This window comes from Sus scrofa, chromosome 9 (assembly GCF_000003025.6).
Source record: "Sus scrofa isolate TJ Tabasco breed Duroc chromosome 9, Sscrofa11.1, whole genome shotgun sequence".
NCBI lineage: Eukaryota > Metazoa > Chordata > Mammalia > Artiodactyla > Suidae > Sus > Sus scrofa.
In genome coordinates this window covers 66965083-66988108 of record NC_010451.4, presented here as the reverse complement: position 1 = coordinate 66988108, position 23026 = coordinate 66965083, and the positions used below count along the sequence as shown (strand labels likewise).

The following is a 23026-nucleotide window of genomic DNA, read 5'->3' as shown; positions in this document are numbered from 1 at the left end:
AGCAGACATAACCACAAACCAGAGGGCAGCAGGGAGCAGCCCTTAAGGGGGTTCAGTAGCATAGAGGGGCCAATTGTGCAGCCACCCTGACATCCCCAAATTAGCTGAGTTAGCTGTGCGCCAGATTTTCGGTCAGTTCTCAGATTTAATGAGTCTTTGTTTCCTTCTTACTAGAGATTCTGCCCCTGGGGAGAAAAACATGCCGCCCTATTTCACTCTCAATTCCAGCTGCTTGTCCAGACACCAGGTAGGAGAAACCAGCCAATGCTGATGTGTAACAACTCCCTACCCTTTGAAGGGCTGTGTGCAAGAGAAAAGGTTAGGTTAATTCTGAAATGAAATACCTGGATTTATTAGGGAAGAGCAAGAAAATCCAGGTACCCTCTCCTCTGCATACAGAGAGGCCTAATAGAACACGCCCGTAGGTGGAAAACCTTGGGATCTGGAGCCAAATGCCAGTATTTAAATACTGGCCTCACCTCTTTGTTCCTTCATCTCGCCAAGCCTAAATTTCTTCCTTCATAGAATAAGGATAATAGTAATAACGACATTATAGACGTATTGTAAGGATTGATCAAGATAATGCATACCAAGTGCCTAACACTGTACCTGGCACAAAAGGGTTCAGAATATTTGGGTTTTGATTATCAAAACCTTTGCCAGTGAATCGTTAGGTTTTATAAATTAAAAAAAAAAAAAAAAAAAAAAAAAAGCTAAGGAGTTCCCTGGTGGCTTAGTAGGTTAAGCATTGTCACTGCTGTGGCTCAGGTCACTGCTGTGGGGTGGGTCTGAGCCCTGGTCCAGAACTTCTGCATGCCCTAGATGCAGCCAAAAAAATTTTTTTTCTTATAGGAAGAAAACCGGTGATTTTTGCCAGTGACAGATTCAAATTAACATTAAACTCTGATAAATTTTCACAGGTGTCCACGGCTGAACCAGAAATAAAGGGATCTTTTCTGAAGCCTGTGTCTCCAGAGCAATGTGGGTTTTCCTTTTGCTACTGGAACCAAATTTACAGGTAAAATAAGAGGTATCTTTATTTCACATATTTGGAGTCCAGTGTGGCGTCTCTTGGTTGCTGGCCATCACAGGTAACAGAATCTGAAACAATGCTGCATTCTGTAGGAAGTATGGTCCTCAATCACTGAACCTGGCCCCTTCTCCATACCCATACCCAGTTTTCTTAGCTCCTATCTCAGGGACTACAGCTTACCTGCGGCAATTTAACAAAGGTCACCCAACAACCAGATGGAAGCCCTGAGTGGAAGAGGCTTTGGTCATCATACAATGACAGTGTATTAGATTTCAAGGGCAGAGATCATAGCGCCCAAACACTTTTCTTTAAACTTGAGGGAACTGAGGCCCAGAAGGAGATGTAATTGTCCAGAGTTTCAGAGTTACTAGCAAAGGGTCCCTTGGGAAAGGGCTCTGTTAAGGACAATGCCGGATCTTTAACCTACTAAGCCACCAGGAAACTCCTTAGCTTTTTTTTTTTTTTTTTTTTTTTTTAAATTTTAACAGTACAAAGGAAGCCCCATGAAGCTTCAACATAACTGTCAGGGCGGCCAGGGACATTCCTTGGTTCTCTTACCTAATCACTATAGCCTAAGCAGTGAGATTCTCATTCTTCACATGCAACACATTCTAAATGAAAGAGACTGAAAATCTAGGTTATGGAGGAAGAATGCTTCTCTGGTCCATGACTAGAAAGCAGAGAGGCTCTCACCCAGCTGAATAGAATTAATCTCCTTTTATGATTGGCCAAACCAATTTCTACCTGAGAGTTCTCTGCCTACACTGGGTCCCAGGGGAGAGAGAAAAAAGGCTCTCCACCCTGTGGGGTAGTAATCATTGGCTATTCAACAAGCCTATGGATAACTCGAATCAGCTGTAATCTGACTGATGAACATTATACAGATGAAGAGTCCTATGATCTGCACCTATACAATATGAACACATCTCAGAAATACAATGTTGAATGAGAGAAACCAGACACAAAAGAGTATGTACTGTATGATTCTATTTATATAAAGTATGGAACCAAACAAAAGTAATCTCTTGCTGTGAAAAGCCAAGACTGATGTTACCCTTGGGGGGTTGGCAACCACCCCTCCCAACCCCCAAAGACTAGAACGGAGCATGAGGGCTTCTGGGAATATTCTGACCTTTGATTTGGGAGCTGGTTACCAGGTGTGTTCAGCTTGTAAAAACGCAGTGAGCTGTAAGCCTAGGATATATGCACTTTTCTTCAATGAAATGTAATATATAAATGTCCTGTGATGAACCAGAAATCCGTCCTTACACCCTCAGCATAGAAATGCATGGCTTAAGGCGGTCAGTGCTTAGACCACAGCTAGGACTATCATTCATGGTGGGTGGGGAAAGACACCACATCTTTTTTTTTTTTTTTTTGTCTTTTTGCCATCTCTTGGGCCGCTCCCGCGGCATATGGAGGTTCCCAGGCTAGGGGTCGAATCGGAGCTGTAGCCACCGGCCCACACCAGAGCCACAGCAATGCAGGATCCAAGCCGTGTCTGCAATCTACACCACAGCTCATGGCAATGCCGGATCGTCAACCCACTGAGCAAGGGCAGGGACCGAACCCGCAACCTCATGGTTCCTAGTCGGATTCGTTAACCACTGCGCCACGATGGGAACTCTAGGACACCACATCTTATGTACATGCCATCTGCTTAGGGAAACAGGCACCTTTGGTGAAATGTGTGAGGAACCAGGAAGACTCATGGTTTTGATAACTGGCTGTCTTTGGCAGAAACAACTCTGAGATCTACAGGGGTTATAAGACTCTTTCAGCTTGGTTCTTCTCTAACCTTCTGAAGCTGGGAGAAAAGGGAGCTGAGAGATTGGGTGAAGTCTAGACAAGCTGAACATGTATCATAGAAGTTTCTCCTCAGATGAACAGAGAAAATGGAGGAGGAAACTATCAGTCAACCCCTTTTCTTCTCAAGATAGTCTCAGTGGCTGTCCAGATCAGAGTGAAGCAGTATCTGATCACTGTCAAAGTTCCATCTGTGTAGGTTTAAAATTTTTTTTTAAATAAGAACTGTAGATATTTAACAAGATGATCTGATATACACACACATAGTGAAATGATTACAATAGTCAAGCTAAATTAATGTATCATTTCCTCACACAGTTACCTTTTTGTCAGGGGGAGAGGGGTGTGTCCTTGGCACGCAGAACCTCCCAGCCTGGGGATCAAACCCGCGCCATAGCCGTGACAATTCCAGATCCTTAACCGCTAGGCTACCAGGGAACTCCCACAGTTACCATTTGTGTGTGTGTGTGAAAAGAACCCCTGAAACCTCCTCTCTTAGCACATATTTCCAGTACTCAGTACAGTACTCAATTAACCATAGTCATTGATTTTAGTCATATACACTGGTCACCCAGTGTTGTGGAATAATTTACGTTAAGACAGGCAAGTGAGAGCAGATGCTGGAGAGCATGGGGAGATGGTGGAAAATACCCTCGACCCTAAATGAAGTGTGGCCCCAACCACAGCACAGCCGGGCCACTAAAAATAGCCAGTGAGCTCTGTGAACTCCTTTCTCTTCCTTCTTTTCATTCTCAGATGATTGTGCCCCTAATGTCCTGTCTCTAAGACACAAGGAAAGCCTCTTTACAGACACAGTTATGTAGCTGGAAGATTCTAAATCAGTTATTTTGTCGTGCTGGTATAAACAGAAGAAACTGGGTTCAACTGCAAACCTACTGAGATCTGGAAAACTTCCTAATGTTAAGAATTGGAGGAGTTCCTATCATGGTGCAGTGGAAGTGAATCTAAGAACCATGATGTTGCGGGTTCGATCCCTGGCCTCGCTCAGTGGGTTAAGGATCCAGTGCTGCTGTGAGCTGCGGTGTAGATCACAGAAGCAGCTCGGATCTGGCGTTGCTGTGGCTGTGGCATAGGCCGGCAGCTGTAGCTCCAATTAGACCCCTAGCCTGGGAACTTCCATGTGCCGTGGGTGCAGTCCTAAAAAGCAAAAAAAAAAAAAAAAAAAAAAAAAGAATTGGAAAACTGACCAACAGCTAAGGTAACTAGTGACCACAGTCCTGTTTACTGAAGTCCATTCTCTTCCAGCGTCAAATTTTAACATTGGATTTTGTCAACTGGAAGTCAACGAATTCCCTATATACAAAACCAATAAAAGAGCCCTACGTATCCTCTTTTTACATGTTACTTGCGGGAAGAATATTTGCCTTCTAAAAAGTCTTGTGGGGATGCCAAAGCTTGAATGTTAGACATGGTATATCCTGGACAATGGTTGGGGCCATTTGTAGCCAAAAGTCACAAATAAATGACTCCATTAAGAGCTCAGATTGAGAGAGCTTAGAAAGGAGCTTCCTGGGTTTCTGAGAGTTTAGTTCCACTACTGACAGATAAGGTGAATTTGCTATGAATTCCTTAAGATTATCACAATTGGAGTTCCCATCGTGGCTCAGTGGTTTAACGAATCTGACTAGGAACCATGAGGTTGTGGGTTTGATCCCTGGCCTTGCTCAGTGGGTAAGGATCCAGTATTGCGGTGACCTGTGGTATAGGTCAAAAAAGCGGCTCGGATCCCGAGTTGCTATGGCTCTGGTGTAGGCCATCGGCTACAGCTCCAATTCAATCCCTAGCCTGGGAACCTCCATATGCCGCGGGAGCGGCCCAAGAAATGGCAAAAGGACAAAAAAATAAAAAGATTATCACAATTACTTTTGAGTTTTTCCTAGGTCAGGTTTTTTGATATACACTCGAGGAATTGTGACAAACAACCGAGCTTCGGAAAGCGTTCAGGGACCCAAAGACAAAGATAAGTCATGATAAGAATAACCAAATTCATGACCTCACCTTGGCCCAGATGAGAACCTGAGAAGAGAACTAAACTACAAACATAAACAGACATGAATTTGTAAATGAACTAGAAGAGGAAATCAAGAAGTGACACTGAAAGGTCCCCGAATCTCAACAGCTTCACGTATCATTTAAGGAAATAGACCCCACATGGACATTATTCATGTTCATTATTAATATATGCAGGTTATGCATTATGCTGCAAGACCTGGGGTTGTACCTTGCAAATGGTCACTTTCGCAGGGCTACTATAAATTTAGCTCAGAGATGAAGAAAAAAAAATGCCAATCCAGTACTTTTTTTCTTCGTAAGTGCATGGTAGGGAATGACCAAAGAAAAACATTTTAAGTGGGCCAATAAGATAGTCTTCTTCGTATTTACAAGACTGTGTCAGTGACTAGAAACAGCTCTTTACCTTTTTAAAGAGTCTTCCTGAGTCCTCACTGACTTGGACAAATCGAGGAATGATATTATTCAGGTAGATGTCACTCAAGGTAGTGTGGTCCCTGCTCTCCCGCTTCACCTGGTTTAAGAGGAGATTCCAGCAGTTGACTGGAGAGAGAACATTCTGATCCTTCCTGCAAAGAAACAGCAAGGAAAAAAAAAAATCAGTGTTGGTAAGCAGGCAGGGCCAACATCTATGACAGCAGTCCGTGTCACACAATCATGCGATCAGAGCCAAACCAGGAATAAAGATGTCTTTCCCGAAGCTGCACCTTTAGTTTTCCCTTTTTCTAAAAACTCAGTGGAGGAGAAAAGGGGAAAATAAGGAGAGGGAGGCCAGAGGACAAGGAAAAGAGGAGAAAAAGCAGGATTATCTATTAAACATCTATTCTGCTCTAGAAGCTTTGGAAAAGCTTTATATGATAGGCAGTATCGCATCTAAGTGCCATTATTTCATTGTCAGAAAAGAACTACCATTATCCCCATTTTCCTGATTAAAGAAAACAAACAAACAAACAAACAAAACACCTTGGAGAGGTTGTCCCATGCCCACAGCTAGTAAGGAGTCCCAGAGATGGTAAGAGGGAGCCAGGGACTAGAACCACAGGTCTGTGCTGACTGCAACAACTGTAGCAGGTCTGACTCCAAAGTCCATAACCATAATCACTAAGTCATTTGATGTGTGTCTAGGGTTGGAAGCCAAAGTTAGTCTCTAGACAAAATCTATGCTATAGACTAAATATCCACACATTTATCTATTGAAGGATTCAGTGAAGACAACTATAGAGGCAGCTGCTATGAAAACATTTCCTAAAAACTCCTTCGTGCCACAGAACACATCTAAGGAGGTTAGATTTCATTGACTAAGCCATCTTCTCAAGCTCCATACAGTCAGGAACACAAATCATATCTGAATACGTGTATTTCTAAGACATCTACAGCCTAAGTGGAGCAGAAAAGCACCAAACCTAGCTGCTCATTTCTAATGAAAACACTGTGATCCAAAAAGATTATTATCTGCTCAGCTCACAGCACTAATTTAAGCAACTTAAGAAAGTTCCACATCTGCAAGTTGGATTTCTTTAAGGAGAGAAACAAAAGGCAGGAGGCTATTTATCAAGGGCTTACTGTGTACTCGGCTCATGGCTGGGTCCTATACTCATGTTGCTTAACTTGAACCCTACAAAACCTGATGAAGTGGGGGCTATCAACCACATTCAGCAGACGGGGAAAGTTGGACTAAGAAAGGTGAACTATCTGGAGTTCCCGTCGTGGTTCAGTAGTTAACGAATCCAACTAGGAACCACGAAGTTTCGGGTTCGATCCCTGGCCTTGCTCAGTGGGTTAAGGACCGGCATTGCCATGAGCTGTAGTGTAGGTCGCAGATGCCGCTCGAATCCCATGTTGCTGTGGCTCTGGCGTAGGCCAGCAGCTGCAGCTCCGATTTGACCCCTAGCCTGGGAACCTCCATATGCCATGGGAGCGGCCCAATAAATCAATAAATGGCAAAAAGACAAAAAAAAAAAAAAAAAAAAAAAAAAAAAGAAAGGTGAACTATCTTGTTCAAGGTCACATAGCTAAAAAGTGGCAATGCTGGAATTCAAGAACAAGCCTTGTAATTGCAAAGAGCATGCTCTTAAATCACTGCAAAGTTCTCACAACCTGTTTATTCCCATTTCCCTACAGTCAGATTCTTAAAGCAAAGAAAGTGAGCCGAGAGCAGCTTGGTTATCGAGTCTGCACCACCTCCACAGGGGAGCTTGTGGCGGCCAGGCACCTGTGACTTGTAGAGCATGGAATTCAACTTAGAAGGGCTCTTTCAATTCAGGCGTAGGTAACTATTAATAAATAATCATGCCACACCTATTCTGGCTTCTGAACACACCAGACCATTAAATCTGTCTAACCAGCACCAAGAGGCTGCCTCAAACCAATGAATATTAGAGTCCAAATTGCAACGGTTCTATACCTGTCCTCCACCTCCACCCCCGACCCCCGGGCACCACACTACTGTGGTCAAAACCCCTAAGATGTATTCGCTGACCACTGCAGCAACAATGGTATCCGATGACCTTTCTAGGGAAACTAAAAGATTTCTATGGAAATTAGGGAGTTCCCGTCGTGGTGCAGTGGTTAACGAATCCGACTAGGAACCATGAGGTTGTGGGTTCGATCCCTGCCCTTGCTCAGTGGGTTAAGGATCCGGCGTTGCCGTGAGCTGTGGTGTAGGTCGCAGATGCAGCTCCGATCCCGCGATGCTGTTGCTCTGGCGTAGGCCGGTGGCTACAGCTCCGACTGGACCCCTAGCCTGGGAACCTCCACATGCCATGGGGCAGCCCTCGAAAAGGCAAAAAGACAAAAAAAAAAAAAAAAAAAAGATTTCTATGGAAATTAAATATATACTAGCTAAGGGCGAGAGATACATGTAATTATTCCATTCCTTTAAAAATGTCTAGCGTCTGGAAAAAAAAAAAAAAGTAAACCAGAAACAATCCTAAACTCAAAATGGTGAGCGATTGTTGCATTGGCAACATTTGAAGTTTCCACTGTAAGAAAACTTTCCAGTTGATACCAGATCAGTTTCAGTTACAAAATTCTCAATAATTTAGTTTACATTTTTATTGGTTGGCAAGACATCCATATTCTCAGTAAGCATGGGATAGATACACTTGCTTTTCAAAAGGCCTTAACTTTACAACTGGTTTTCAATGTTTCTTGTGGGTGAACGTGGGTTGATGGTCCCTCTTGGTTCTTCTCCAAAGCACTTTACACACATAAAAATGACACTACAATTCAATTTTACAAATGTATAAACATCTGTATCTTTTTTTTTTTTTTTTGGTCTTTTTAGGGCCACATCTGCAGCATATGGAGGTTCCCAGGCTAGAGACTGAAGGAGCTGTAGCCACTGGCCTACCCCAGAGCCACAGCAATGCCAGGTCGGAGCTTTGTCTATGACCAATATCACAGCTCACGACAACACTGGATCCTTGACCCACTGAATGAGGCCAGGGATCGAACCCGCATCCTCATGGTTACTAGTCAGATTCATTTCCACTGAGCCACAACAGGAACTCCAGACCTCTGTACCTTAAATGAACAAAGTACAGTAGTAGAGGCTTTAGTGGTTATAAAAGTCCTGATGTCACAGTACAGTGTGTGTGTGTGTATGTGTGTGTGTGTGCAGAGACCTATAATATAACAGAACATCAGAGGTACAAACAAAGGGCCAAGAGGCTCAGGCACGGACACCACAGATCACAAGTGGTGGCAGGAGAAGCAAAACCAATCCGACACGATGAGAAAGGATGCAGAGCATAAATCCCAAGGGGACCCTTGAGTAAACAAAGATGAATTAATAAAAAGGATGGGCAGGAGTGGGACTCTTTTCAAATGCCTTATCACTTAATACTCATAAATGTATACTTACTAAGAACGTCTTAGGGGCTACAAGTGCTTTGACCACATGCGTGTATTTACTTCCATTTTTACAACCTTAGCAGGGCGGCTATTACTGGTTTCGGTGAGCAGGAGCTCTTAAAGCATGGAATTACAGAGAATCACAGTTTAATTTCAAACAACTAGAACACACCCACCCAAATGAGTAACACCCAGTGAAAAGTGTAAGGGACCTGGACCCTGCTTCCCTAGAGTAGACACCATCACAAAGCCTCATCAGCTGGCCGCCCAGGTGAGCTTCAGTGTGCAGTTATAGGCAAGCTCTGTAATAAAGAATCAATGTGTGTATCCAAACTGCTGAAAAATGTGCTATTGATTAGAAAAGATGTTGCTCTGCACAGGTTTAGGTTTTTAATTCAACCTGGGTGCCTCCTTGGGTAAAGCTGTTCAGGGGAGCACATGATTTGACACAGAGTGGCCGGGTTCGATTACACGCCACAGAAGGCTCAGGGGTCTACGCTAGGTTCACGGTTGATCACGGTTGGGTAGTGAGAATGTACACGCTCAATATCGTCTCATTTCATTTTCAATGGCTATAAAGCTTATTATATATTTCCATTTACTCAATTAATACTTAGAAAGGAGAAAGGGAATAGCTGCTAGGTAAGGTTAGTGACGCAACTTTAAAACAAAAACATCGGGGAGTTCCCGTTGTGGCGCAGTGGTTAATGAATCCGACTAGGAACCATGAAGTTGCAGGTTCGATCCCTGGCCTTGCTCAGTGAGTTAAGGATCCTGCTGTTGCTGTGGCTCTGGCATGGGCCGGCGGCTACAGCTCCAATTCGACCCCTACCCTGGCAACCTCCATATGCCACAGGAGCGGCTCTAGAAAAGGCAAAAAGACAATAAATAAATAAATAAAATAAAACAAAAACTTCCTTCTTTCATAAGCGTCTACATCAATTTCAAAGATCTCAGAACAACTTGTCTATGTCAATCGGGATTTTCTCCATATCGAGCGAGCAATCCAAACCAGAACCTGAAAGAATTCGGATGCTGAAACAGATATAAAACTGCAACTCTGATTCATAATCTGGACTTCAAAAGTATCTTGGGTTCATAAACCCAGCCTCATTGTTCTCAACGATTAACTCGGTCATAAGTACTCTTTGTACATTTACACTTTAAAAGGAGATTTACACCAATAAAGCACTGCTCCGATCTGCTGCATATATAGGGAGTTCCAGGTAAGATTTTTATTTTAAAAAAGGAGCCCATGGCCCTGAAAAAACAGTATCAGACTCTGTTGCCTGTTTCTCCTAGGGGTTCCTACTCTCTTTTACTATTAGTGCAGCTTTTCATGCAATATTTTTGGTTCGGGGAGTCTGTGTGCTTTCTCAGACTTATTTCTCCTTCCAATGGAGGTGTTTTAATTAATTCATCTGTTTATGTTGGGATCGTGGTGGGGAAGGAGAGGTGTGGGGATGTAGGAGGGGAACACAAATTCACTGCAGAGACAATTTTCCCCGCCCACATGAACAAAGGCGAAACACACTTCGGGGTGGAAAATGAGCAAGTCAACGAGACGTGATTTCATAGGGAGCATATTAAGGTTCTGCTAGAGTGGTTTCCTGCTTCAGCAGCTTTGCAGCCTGATTTTTCTTTGGGGCCGCTCGAGCCCAGGGAGCGTCATTTGGTCAGGAGATTGAAATTTGTCTTTATATCTTTTCCATCTATCATTTGTTTGCACAGTTTCTTTACTTTCTCCGCCCCCGGAGTCTTAGGTTGTGTAATACTTGGGCATTTAACGAAAAGGGTCTGCATCCCTTAGGCATGTGCTGAACAGCTGCAAACCTCCTCAAACACTAATCCCTAAAAAGCAGACAAAATATCCAGAAGTATTTTTCTTACTTAAACATTTTATTTTTTCAGGAGGAAGATCAAGAATAATAATACTATGCTTGAGAGGGAATGACTCTGGAGTCAAAAAATAAAAATAAAAATAAAAATAAAAATAAAAAAGAGGCCCAGAAACTCCCAAGCCAGCTATGCATGCACAGAAGAGATGGTCATTATAAATGCACTGAGCGAGCTAAACCCCCACAGCTGAATCATTAGCTTCAAATACATTAGCTCAGTTTTTCTCCTTCAACTTCAGACTATTTATGGCCGTTCAACAAACTTAGCAACCAATCCTTCAAGGGATTTCTCCAGAACATCCTACTGTGAAGCGTTAACCTCAAGGTCCAAGTTGGCCTCAACACTACCCTTTTCTTCATTTCTCCTCTGGATGGTTTCAGTTGTCTTACCTATAAAACGGACACATGCCCTGTCGTTGCACATCTGGCTCCCGGAAGAGCTTCAAAACATGGCTGCAAAACTCTGTAAGCTCTCCTGGCCCAAAGTAGCATTTCATTAATAACTGCTAAGTTCACAGCTCTGCAGATGGGCCGCGTGACACAAGCCTGGCAAGACCGCATGGCCCGAGCTTCTGCATTGTTCCACTGAGGGACATTTCCTTTGGCACCAGTGGTCTCTGACTTGCCTACCTCTCGGGGCTCTTGTGTGTCTCAAATGAGACAGGGGATGCAAAAGAATTACATCAGCAGTAAAGCACTATACAAATGTGAAGAAATAGCATCATTTTTATTTCCAAACAAACCAGGATTCAGCTTTTATCCATTTCCGACGTGCTCCTCACCCGGCCCTGGGCCAGGGCCAAGAGCGCAGCCTGCTGCACATGCACAGCCCTTAGCAAATAATGGTTGGGATCAGACAGCAGCAACAGGCAATTAACCAAGCAGCTGTAAGTCTCTGGGAAGACGTGAGAGAGCTACCAACGGGAGAGCAGAATTTAATCTTCCAGTGTCCTTCCCCTAAGGAGCAAGGTGGAACAATCAGTCTGGCATTCCACACGGGAACTGTGCTGAGGTAGACAGGACGGAAGCCAAAGGGAGCCCAGATTGCCAGAACTGTAGATGCTTCTGCAACTTCTGCTGAGTCCCCCTTTCTCAGTATTCCTATCAAACCTGCCAGTCTACATCTCAAGATGGCAAACGTCAATACACGTAACCAGAATGTGGTTTCTCACTTTTAAAATTAGACGTATATGTGATGATAGACAAAGTCCCAAATGGAGTTTGAATAAATACATCATTCAACATAGATTACTGAGTACCCAGCTATGAGGAGGATTAAAAAAAAAGGTACATGCATAACAAAAAGGATCATTTAGTGACAGTCGGACAGGAAACTAGTGACAAGGAGGAGGCTGGTTTTTAAACCGAAGTTCCTTCCTGGCACCTTGATGAAAATGAAATGAACTAGGGCAGCCAAAGAGATTATTTTATTCAGATGAGTGTTATTAGCCTTTCTGGCTTATTTTCTCTATTATGCATTTTGCTGATGCTGACAGAAGCAGACTGGCTGGATAGAGAGGCAAAGCCGCAGCGGATTTATGGCTTGACAGTGCCATGCATAAAATCAGACCCTTGCTGACCCAGATAAGCCAGAGGATGGATAGGATTTGCTGGGGAAGGTGTTAAAAGAAGGAGCGGGGAAAAAAAAAATCACCAAGGTGGGAACAGACTTGAAAAAGATTCTGCCTATAATGGTGGCTGCTGGTTGTGTGACAACCAGCAGTACAGCGGCAGCCTGGAGGCATCTTTCAAAGACAGGCGGGCGAGCAAGCAGGGAGCGGGAGTGGGAGCGGGCAGGCACACTTCCCTGGGCTTATCACAGCTACAGCTTCAGCTCTGCCAACAATGAGATCAGAGTAGGAGAGTTTGGAGTCAGAAAGAAAAAAAGGCCAAAGGCAAAAATTCTCCGTATGGAGAAATGAGCTTTCAAATTTTTGGGGACAAGTTACTACCACAAATTGTCTTCAGTAGCCTAGACAGATGATTAGAAAGGATTCAAGTAGTGGTGTAGCCACCTTACTCAAAATAGTCTAAACTGTCCCCTATAATCAGGTTTGGGGGAAGAGCTGCATGGAAAGGGAATTCTTGTGGCTCTGGCTTGGTTCCAAGGGGCCCAGCCACACCCTTGGATAATGGTATATCCAAGAGCTGGGAGCTTAGGAATCTGCTTTGAAGTGAAGACTGGACTAGCACGTGTCTGACATCTTAATGACTGTTTCCTGAATGACTGTAGGACCAAGGTTCTTCTGAGTGAGGTTAGAGAACCAGGAGTGGTTCCGAAATCTGAGCCACTGCAGATGCTAAATGCAAATGGCTCCATCAATTTATGTCAAGTGAGAGACTTAGCCTTCCCTTCAAACACCACCCACCCAACCACATTCATGGTGGTGAAAGGAGGTTAGAGGTTTATTCAAGACAACTCTGTGGGAGTTCCCGTTGTGGCTCAGTGGTTAACGAACTCGACTAGGATCCATAAGGATGCAGGTTTGATCCCTGGCCTCGCTCAGTGGGTTAAGGATCCGACATTACCATGAGCTGTGGTGTAGGTCAAAGACGTGGTTCAGATCCCGTGTTGGGACCCCGTGAGAAAAAGCATGATTGAGGGGATCAATCCAAGATTTGAATTTTTCCATCCATATTTCTTGCCTAGACTTCTAACAGCTTATTGTCCAGGCTCCTTCTCTGAGCCCCTGATCTTATCTTCTTATCTCATTCAACAAATACTGATTGAGTACCTACTATGAGCCAGGCACTGTTCTGGGCACAAGGGACAAAGGGAGCAAAATTCTTGTTTCTGACCTGCTTCTCCCATGTCCACAGACCTTTTGGACCCAAGACAGGACTTTCCTGCTCCTAAACTGTCCATCAGCTATACCCCAGATCTATCCCTGGTCCTGATGCTTGGGTGTCCACTGGCATGGATGACTCACTGTGAAACCCTGATTTAGCTGACTTAGAATAGCTGCCTGCCCATCAGCCCACTCATGGCTTCTGCAGACCTGGGGTGTTCCCTTCATTTCCATCCCGTGTCTTGCCACTAGTATTCTCAGGGAGGTATAAACAAAGAGGTTATACAACCCTCCGTGTGTACTCTGGGTACTACCTAAATGCTGGAGAACAAAAACTACACCAGTATGATCCGTAGGGCCAAGGGCTAGAAATTTACTCATGTATTAAAATTTCCCCGGATGGCTTCTACCAAATAGGTTGTGATCATATCAAAGGTCTGAGCTGACTTAATTAAAAGAAAATATCATAACAGGAGCAAGAGACATAACAAAGATATGACTGATGACCAAAACCAAAAAAGTAATACAGATTTCTCAGCTGAAAAAGACTTTAGAACCATCTACATTAACAGTTGAATCCACATATTCCATAGAATAACCTGTAGCCAACTCTACAATTATATCTTCAGTTTTTTTCTTCTTGAGTTAATTAAGATGTCACCAGAAACCCCGTAAGTAATTACCGCACATGACAAATATACAGAGGAAAAAAATACACGCAGATGTGTTACCAGATTTTTTAAATGAATGGAATCTTGGGAGATGACTGAGACAGACAGTCTGGCTCACTCCTGGTAGCTCATTCTAGAAAAATAAATACCTGTCTTTGCCAAACTGGAATGAGGTCACTCAGAAATCCACATGCTTATTTTCAAAGCAGTAACCACTACCTTGGTGCAAGGCATCTCTCTGGTACCAGGCACGAGCAGGGAAGCTGGATCTACAGCCAATAACTCCTCCTGCCTGGCAAATGGTCCTGAAACGTGTCAAGTACCAACAAGCTGCTTGGGAAGAAGGGGTATCCCTAAGACTCAGACCTCCCCCATTGGAATACCTGTTAATGGGACCGTGTGTTTCCTTAGATGGCTCATGATAACAATGAGAAAGGAGGACTAAAGTAATGCGATTTCGTTCTAAGAAACTACAGAGCTACATGGAATGAAGCCTAAAGAGTCATCAGATCAGGTTGCATGCATCATCATCACTTCTCCTGTTATTTTGATATTTATCTTGCCTTCCCAGAGGGAAGTCTCTTGAGGACAGGGGAGACTTTGGAACAGTCAGTGTATATCCAACACCAAGAATAGGTGGGCAGTTAATCAGTGTTGGCTAATGACAGATGTCACAGCCACAGAAATCCTGTAAGTGTTGAGCACAGTAAGACGATTCATTTAATGAATAGTTAATATCTTCAGCCTCCATCAATCTTGCCCTAATCAACTGCTATAGCATGAATCTCGGTGGCTGTTGAGTGACTGGATGTGAATGTCTATTGGCTTGTATGCTCTAATTTACAGCATAGTATTAACCTTGATGATACTTTGCTGGTAAAATTTTAAAGGACTGGGTGGAATTAGAGAGGCCCTGGTCAATTTCCGGGTTAGTAGGTTACTGAGTCCTACAGATGTGTAAGGAATCTGGATAAACAATGATATGCCATCTCAGCAAGGTGGTGCTCTGTGGAAAGCACCCTGAACCATGCTGATGACCTATGATCTGGTCTTAATCCTGTCACCTGCTGGCCAGGTAACCTTGGATAAGTCACAGATGTATTCTGGGCCTCAATATTTCTTTTTCTTTTCTGTTTTTTTAGGGTGATACCTGTGGCATATGGAGGTTCCCAGGCTTGGGGTCCAATTGGAGCTGTACCTGCTGGCCTACACCACAACCGCAGCAATGCAGGATACGAGCCACGTCTGTGACCTACACCACAGCTCACAGCAATGCTGGATCCTTAACCCACTGAGAAAAGTCAGGGATCAAACCTGCAACCTTATGGATGCTAGTCAGATTCATTAACCGCTGAGCCACGACGGGAACTCCATGGGCCTCAATATTTTCTTTATCTGCTTAAAAAAAAATAAATGGAAGGAGTTCCCATCGTGGCGAGGTGGAAACAGATCCGACTAGGAACCATGAGGTTGCAGGTTTGATCCCTGGCCTCACTCAGTGGGTTAAGGATCCGGTTGCCATAAGCTATGGTGTAGGTCGCAGATGTGGCTCGGATCTGACGCTGCTGTGGCTCTGGGGTAGCCTGGGAACCTCCATATGCCACGGATGCAGCCCTAAAAAGACAAAAGACAAAAAAAAAAAAATGGGGACAGCAGATCTGCCCTGCCTAATCACATGGCTATTATCGAGATGAAGTCAAACAAAGTGATGTCCATAAAAAAAAAAAAAAAATCGTAAACATTACAGTGATCTATACCTACAAATCATATCATCATATGTTATTATTGTTATAACAACTGTTATTATTTGACAATCTGTACAATGTATTTACACCCACAGAGTAGCTAGACAATGTCTGAAAAGACAAACATGGCCCCAAACTCCCAGGCCTTATCACCCACATTTGCAATGAATTTGCTTTATAAATGTTGTATTTTGTCCCTACACTTAACTAGATAGGAATGTATTTTGTTGCTATTAACTTATCATCTTGGTTCTCTGGAAATTCCCAGCCTCAGTGGATCTCCTGTGGAGAAACCTAGGAAGGGCTTTAAAGGAAAGACTTTTAAAGCACAAAAAGAAGCACCAGAGGGTACAAAAACCAGAATCACGGTATTTCAGAGCTAGAAGGGATTTTCAAGATGGTCTAGAGTCAAGCCCAAACTTGTCATTTTCTTTTTTCTTTTTTTTTTTTTTGGTCTTTTTTTAGGGCCACCCATGGCATATGGAGGTTCCCAGGCTAGGGGTTGAATCGGAGGAGCTACAGCTGCTGGCTTATACCACAGCTCAGGGCAACGCCAGATCCTTAACCCACTGAACGAGGCTAGGAATCGAACCGGCAACCTCATGGTTACTAGTCAGATTCATTTCCGCTGCACCACGACGGAACTCCCACACTTGTGATTTTCTAAGTGAGGAAACAGGCTCCCTGAGGAGCCTGCGGTCACAAAGATAAAAGCAGAGCAAAGCAAGGATCCAGGTCTCCTGATTAACAATCATTTTCTTCTTTTATTGTGGTTGTTGCTCTGTTTCAACTAAGATGCGCTTAGCATCTCTAAAGCACTGGTGCTGAAAGAGTTAATAGACCAAGCTCAGCTGCCCGAGCGCCCCAGAGCGCAGAGCTATTCTAAGACAACACATAACAGGAATACCAAGGGTCCATGAACCCAGAGGGAGCAAAACTGCTGGTGCCTAACGGCGCCGGAAAGCATGTTGACACACTGCATGTGGTTACACATGAAAGGCAAGTGAAGAGGAAAACCAGTTCTGAATCCCACCCTATTCTAATTTGGGACTGGCTCTGGGCACCTACTGGAGGGCTGGGCCACACCCTAGCCACTCTGTAAAATGACCCTTCAGTTCCTTCACTCTCTATTCTGCGGCCTCAGTTAACTCCTTCTCTGCCTTCACAGGGGCCATAACAGATATTAAAAGAAGAGGACGGAGAATTCCCGTCCTGGCGCAGCAGAAACGAGTCCGACTAGGAACCCTGAGGTTGCAGGTTCAATCCCTGGCCTCGCCCAGTGGGTTAAGGATCCAGCACTGCTATGAGCTGGGATGTAGGTCGCAGACGTGGCTTGGATCTAGCGTTGCTGTGGTTGTGGTGTAAGCTGGCGGCTACAGCTCTGATTAGACCCCTAGCCTGGGAACCTTCATATGCTTCGGGCGTGAGCCTAAAAAAGACAAAAGAAAAAAAAAAAAAAAAAAAAGAAGAAGAAGAAGAGGATGATCAGAGGACAGCAAAAGTCCAGGAGTGAGGGTGGGGAGACTGGGGTTACTCAATCTAGATTCAGAGGGTACCCACTAATATCTACCACCTCCACTCAAGGGTGTGATCTGAAGCCTTGAGCAGCCAAGATCCTAGTCCATGGAGAGCAGTTGTCCTAAGTGTGAATGTTCAGGACCCCACATCTCCTTGCATCAGAATCCCCTGTGGTACTTGTTTAAAATCTAGACCCCTGTGCCATTCCTGCCAGGGATGACTGATGATTCACTAGGGTCGGAAAGATGGTCAGGAGTCTGCATTTAAATTTTTTTTTTTCTTTTTGGCCATGCTCCAGGCCAAAAGATGTTCCCGGGCCAGGGATGGAACCTGTGTTACAAAAGCAACTCCAGCCACAGCAGTGATAACACCAGATCTTTAACCCACTGAGTCACCAGGGAACTCCAGAAGTCTGCAACTCAAATACTTATCCCAGGTAATTTTATTTATTTTTTATTTTTTTATTTTTTTGTCTTTTGTCTTTTGTTGTTGTTGTTGTTGCTATTTCTTGGGCCGCTCCCGAGGCATATGGAGGTTCCCAGGCTAGGGGTCTAATCGGAGCTGTAGCCACCGGCCTACGCCAGAGCCACAGCAACGCGGGATCCGAGCTGCGTCTGCAACCTACACCACAGCTCACGGCAACGCCGGATTGTTAACCCACTAAGCAAGGGCAGGGACCGAACCCGCAACCTCATGGTTCCTAGTCGGATTCGTTAACCACTGCGCCACGACGGGAACTCCTATTTTTTATTTTTTTGCTTTGCTTTTTAGGCTTGAACCGGTGGCATATGGAGGTTCCCATGCTAGGGGTCAAAGTTGAGCTGTAGCCACTGGCCTACACCACAGCCACAGCCACTCAGGATCTAAGCCACGTCTGTGACCTACACCACAGCTCACGGCAACACCAGATCCTTAACCCACTGAGCGAGGCCAGGGATTGAACCCGCAAGCTCATGGATCCTAGTTGGGTTCATTAACCACTGAGCCACAAGAGAACTCCCCCAGGTAATTTTATATGCACCAAAATTTTAAGAACAAATCCTCTTAAAGCAATTTTTTCAAACTGTGAGATACAACCCATTAGTGAGGTTAAAAAAAGCCAACTTAGTAGGTCACCAGCTAGCATTTCTCCAAAAATGAAACAGCAAACAGTGGAACAGCATAACACTGAACAAAGTAGAAAATATCAGAATACATCACATAGAGCAAAGATCTCTAGGTATTGTTCTACAAAAAGGTTGTTCTCAGTTATTCTTGTAAAAATATACATAGGTCTGGAGGTCCTGCTGTGGCACTGCAGGTTAAGGATCCTGCGTTGTCTCTGTGGCAGCACAAGTTCGCTCCCCGACCCTGCACGGTGGGTTTAAGGATCCAGCATTGCTGCAGCCGCGATGCAGGTTGCAGCTGCGGCTCAGATTCCATCCTGCCCTGGGAATTTCCACATGCCGTGGTGAGGTCAAAAAAAAAAAAAAAAATGTTGGTGTGTGTATTCTAACTTGGAAAATAAGATATTCTGGGGGGGCGGTGATGACATACGCAGACCTTTTTAAGAATCTGAAGATTCTCTTTCAAATATTCACCTCCAAAGAAGGGAATGAAAGAGGGAGGGAGAGAAGAAGAGAGGGAGGGAGGGATAGAGGGACAGAGAAAAGAGGTTCTTATGTATATGCACATCTTAAGGTGTGTGAGTCAGGGATCCCTGAACTTCGGGAGGCCTGTCCTCTGAGGACTTCTCTTGGGGACAGTTCCTTTGGCATTTAGTACTCTGGTCACAGTAGGCACCCGATGGCCATTGGACTGTGCCAACAACTTTCTCCCGATGCTCTGCAAACGACTGCCAGTGTCTACATGATGCACCTGTAAGATGCATGGCCCCACCACGTTGATTCTCTTCCTCTTATGTTCAGGGTGATGAGAAATGTCAAAGTTAAACAATGTTCTACAGAACACCAGGATGAAGCCGATGGCAAAGGCACGATGTCACTGCTGCCCGAGGAACACACTCTGTCTAGAGTAGGCAGGGACAGCCTGTGGAAGTGGCACCTTTTTGGCACCCCTATGGATAAAGTCATTAGAGAAACATATACTTTATTTCCAAGTTAGTGGCTTCTCTGACCTGTGAAGTTACCCACATTTAAATATACAGAGACCCAGCCTCACTTTTCTGTTCACAACCAAAAGGATAGAAATTCCTTAGCCCTTGCTGGAAGATTCAAAAAGAGCAGAGAGTTCCCTCATGGCTTAGTGCTTAGGACTGAGCACTTAGGACTGAGTGCTTTCACCTCTGTGGCCAGGGTTTGATCCCTGGTCTGGGAACCGAGATGCCACATCAAGCTACTGCAGGCAGCAAACACACACACACACACACCCCAACCCCCCCCCCCCACAATTAGAAAAAGAGCAACAATCCAGTCTGATTATTATTATTATTGTCTTTTTGCCTTTTCTAGAACCACTCCTGCGGCATATGGAGGTTCCCAGGCTAGGGGTCTAATCAGAGCTATAGCTGCTGGCCTACGCCAGAGCCACAGCAACGCGGGATCCGAGCTGCATCTGCAACATACACCACAGCTCAAGGCAATGCCGGATCCTTAACCCACTGAGCAAGGCCAGGGATCGAACCTGCAACCTCAGCGTTCCTAGTCAGATTTGTTAACCTCTGTACCACGACGGGAACTCCAATCCAGTCTGATTATTAACACCATCTCATCCCAATGGTTAAACCTGTCTGCATGTAGGGAGAGTAAAAACGGGGACTAAGGATGTAGAGAGCAGCCCTTGCCAAATGAGGGACTCAGAGAAGAAATGGAAAGGTAGCAGGCATGATGTAGAGAGGGGACGGGGGGACGGAGGAACAGGAAGGAACACTAAGACAGAGAGTCCAACCTCAAAACTATTCCGAAATTCCCTGATGCTTTTCAGTAATTTGTTTTCATGTGGTGGATATTGGCACAGCATCTAGGATGCTTTGGGTCTGGTCTGTTTTTGAACTTAAGCTGTAGGCAAGATTCAGAACAGCTGGAATCAGCAGCACGGACCATGTTACATGTGCCTGGAGGAAGGAGAGACATACAATGAATGTGTGGGAGACGGAGGAAGCGGGTTCAACAGGGCAGAGGAAGGGGAATCTGGAAGCCATCCCTGGACCGAGAAGAGAAAATGCCAAAGTCAGAACTGATGGAAGAGAGCTATTAAAGAGACCAGAGCATCTGAGTGAGAAAGCCAAGGAGGAGAAGCAGCAAGGCTCTCAGAACTGGGAGCCAGCAAACAGGGCCAAAATTCTGCAAGCTCACATGTCAGCGAGCAGTGCTCCAAGGGACCAGATCAAGAGCATGCAAAGGTCCTACATCAGGCATATTGCATGAGCTACTTGGTAAACAGTCCTCACAGCCATAGCCTAGAACTGAGGTGAAAGCTGGATCCGTGGTTCCCTAAATGCAACGGAGGTAATCATGGAGAACGACAGAGAGAATAGCAGTTCCCGCCGTGGCGCAGTGGAAATGAATCCGGCTAGGAACCAGGAGGTTGCGGGTTCTGTCCCTGGCCTCGCTCAGTGGGTTAAGGATCTGGCGTTGCCATGAGCTGTGATGTAGGTCGCAGATGCAGCTTGGATCTGATGTGGCTGTGGCTGTGGCTGGCAGCTGTAGCTCCGATTTGAGCCCTGGCCTGGGAACGTCCATGTGCCCTGGATGCAGCCCTAAAAAGAAAAAAAAAAAAAAAAAAGAATCAGCAGAGAGAACAGGAAAGGGGTAGTCTTAGGAGAAAGTGGCAGGGGTCCCAGTCCATAAGGTGACATTCCCAGAATCATGGCAGGCCCAGGGGTGGGGGGAATGTCCACAGGACAGTGCTCAGTGTGTACTTTGGCCTTTTGAACCTGTGTTTTGGTCCGAAAGGCTAACAAGAAACAAATCCAAGACCTTCAAACCAGTTTTGAAATCAAATTAGTAGTAGCCATGCCTTTTTTAGAGGCGCGGGTTAGCAAATCTGAAACTACTTTGCGTACACTCTAGGAATGGGCAATTAAATACACCCATTATGGGTCATGGGTACCAGGTTTCTCAGGGTTCAGAGAAAAGAGTTACAAATACAGAAAGAGGAGAAAGGAGAATAAGACAATGGAAGATATCCATGTGACCTCACAGGCTTCAAAACAGATAACATATAGAAAGATAAAGGAATACATATAGAAGTATGTGGGTATGTGTGTCTGTGTGTGTGTCTGTGTGTGCACCTGCAGAGAGGTGTATCCTACCTCTGCTGGCTGAGGGGGACCATAAACCATGGTACTCCAGTCACAAAGGGCACCATGGTTTCTAAATATCATTCCTCACTGAAAGAAACAAGGGCTCTTTGAAGAAATGGCTCCAGAGCTGAGGCAAAGAAAGTACAACACGTACCTAAAATAACCTGTTGCACCAGGAAGTATAAGAATACTCAAAGATTGCTGGGAACATGTCAAAAGGACACAGGAACCAACCTGAAGCCACTAGCCAAATTGGGGACAATATGAGCATTAAAATAAAGGTGGTAAAAGAGGATAACCTGTTGAATAAAGTCAGAAGCCCGGAGTTCACACTGACATAAACAAACCACCAGGCAGACACAGGGAGAAGACAGAAAGCTCTTCCTTACAGGAGAATCCCAACTGATAAATGCAGACGGGATGTTGGAACCTGGAAAAACTACCATTTGGTAACCATCATCAGAATAACTGACTCAAGCAAGAATCCATCAATAAATGCTAAAAACTACTGGGTGTAAGGTTGGAAGAATAACATGATACCCACATGGTCTCAAATTCTCTCTCCAAAATCTATGCATTAATTACAAAGCACAGAATAACTTGATGGTACAGAAATCTGTCAGACACCACTTTAACCAACTGATCACCAGCAATGGGACGAAGCATCAGCAGTGCCTCCAGACATGATACACAGAAGAACACAATACCGTTTCTACGGTATTCCTGCACAAAAGTACATAACCTGAATAAAGAAATGTCAGACATGAACAAAAGTATCAAATTAGAGAACATTCTATAAAACAGCAGGGCTGAATGTTCCCCCCAAATGTCAATGTCATGAAATACAAAGAAAGACTTGGAAATCTTTCCACATTAAAGGAAACTGAAAAGTAAGACAAGGGAATGAAATGCAGAATCTTGGACTTTCTTTTGCCAAAAAGGAACTATTTGGAACAAATGGTAAGCCTGAAAGTCTGTGGATTATATAGTATTATTGTGTCAATATGAACACGCTGATTCTGATAACTCTACTACCATCGGGTTCAAGAACAACCTTTTTTTTAGTAAATACATACTGAAGTATGTAGGTTTAAAGGGGATCTGGTTGTTACTTATGCTCAAGAGTTTCAGAAAAACAAAATATGTATGTGTGTGAGTTGTGTGCGGAGAGAGAGAAAGAAATAAAAAGCAAATGTTAATATGCTAACATTTTTGGACAATGTGGGTAAATGGTATACAGAAATTCTTGGTACTATTCTTGCAATTTTTTCCTAAGTCTAAAATGATGTCCAAGAAAATTGTAAAGATCCCATTCTGGATGAAAGTGAAAGCATTTCTCCCATTTTCCTTTGGCAATCAGTATATACTAGTTTGTGTTATCTTTTTTCATATAAACCTTCTGTCTCCCACATGACACAACAAGCCTCCTGCGGGCAG

At 44.3% G+C, this 23026-nt stretch overlaps 1 protein-coding gene across 12 annotated transcripts in view; it reads right to left on the bottom strand.

The window, feature by feature from the left end:
- Positions 1-23026, bottom strand: part of SRGAP2 (SLIT-ROBO Rho GTPase activating protein 2) — a 279254-nt gene that overhangs the window by 129207 nt on the left and 127021 nt on the right. For all 12 annotated transcript variants that reach the window (XR_002335789.1, XM_021063302.1, XM_021063294.1 and 9 more), the window contains exon 4: positions 5277-5439. Coding sequence is in view for 11 of the 12 variants with exons in the window: in XM_021063302.1 (XP_020918961.1) it covers positions 5277-5439 (163 nt within the window). In the remaining variant the exon portion in view is untranslated. The remainder of the gene's footprint in view (positions 1-5276; positions 5440-23026) is intronic.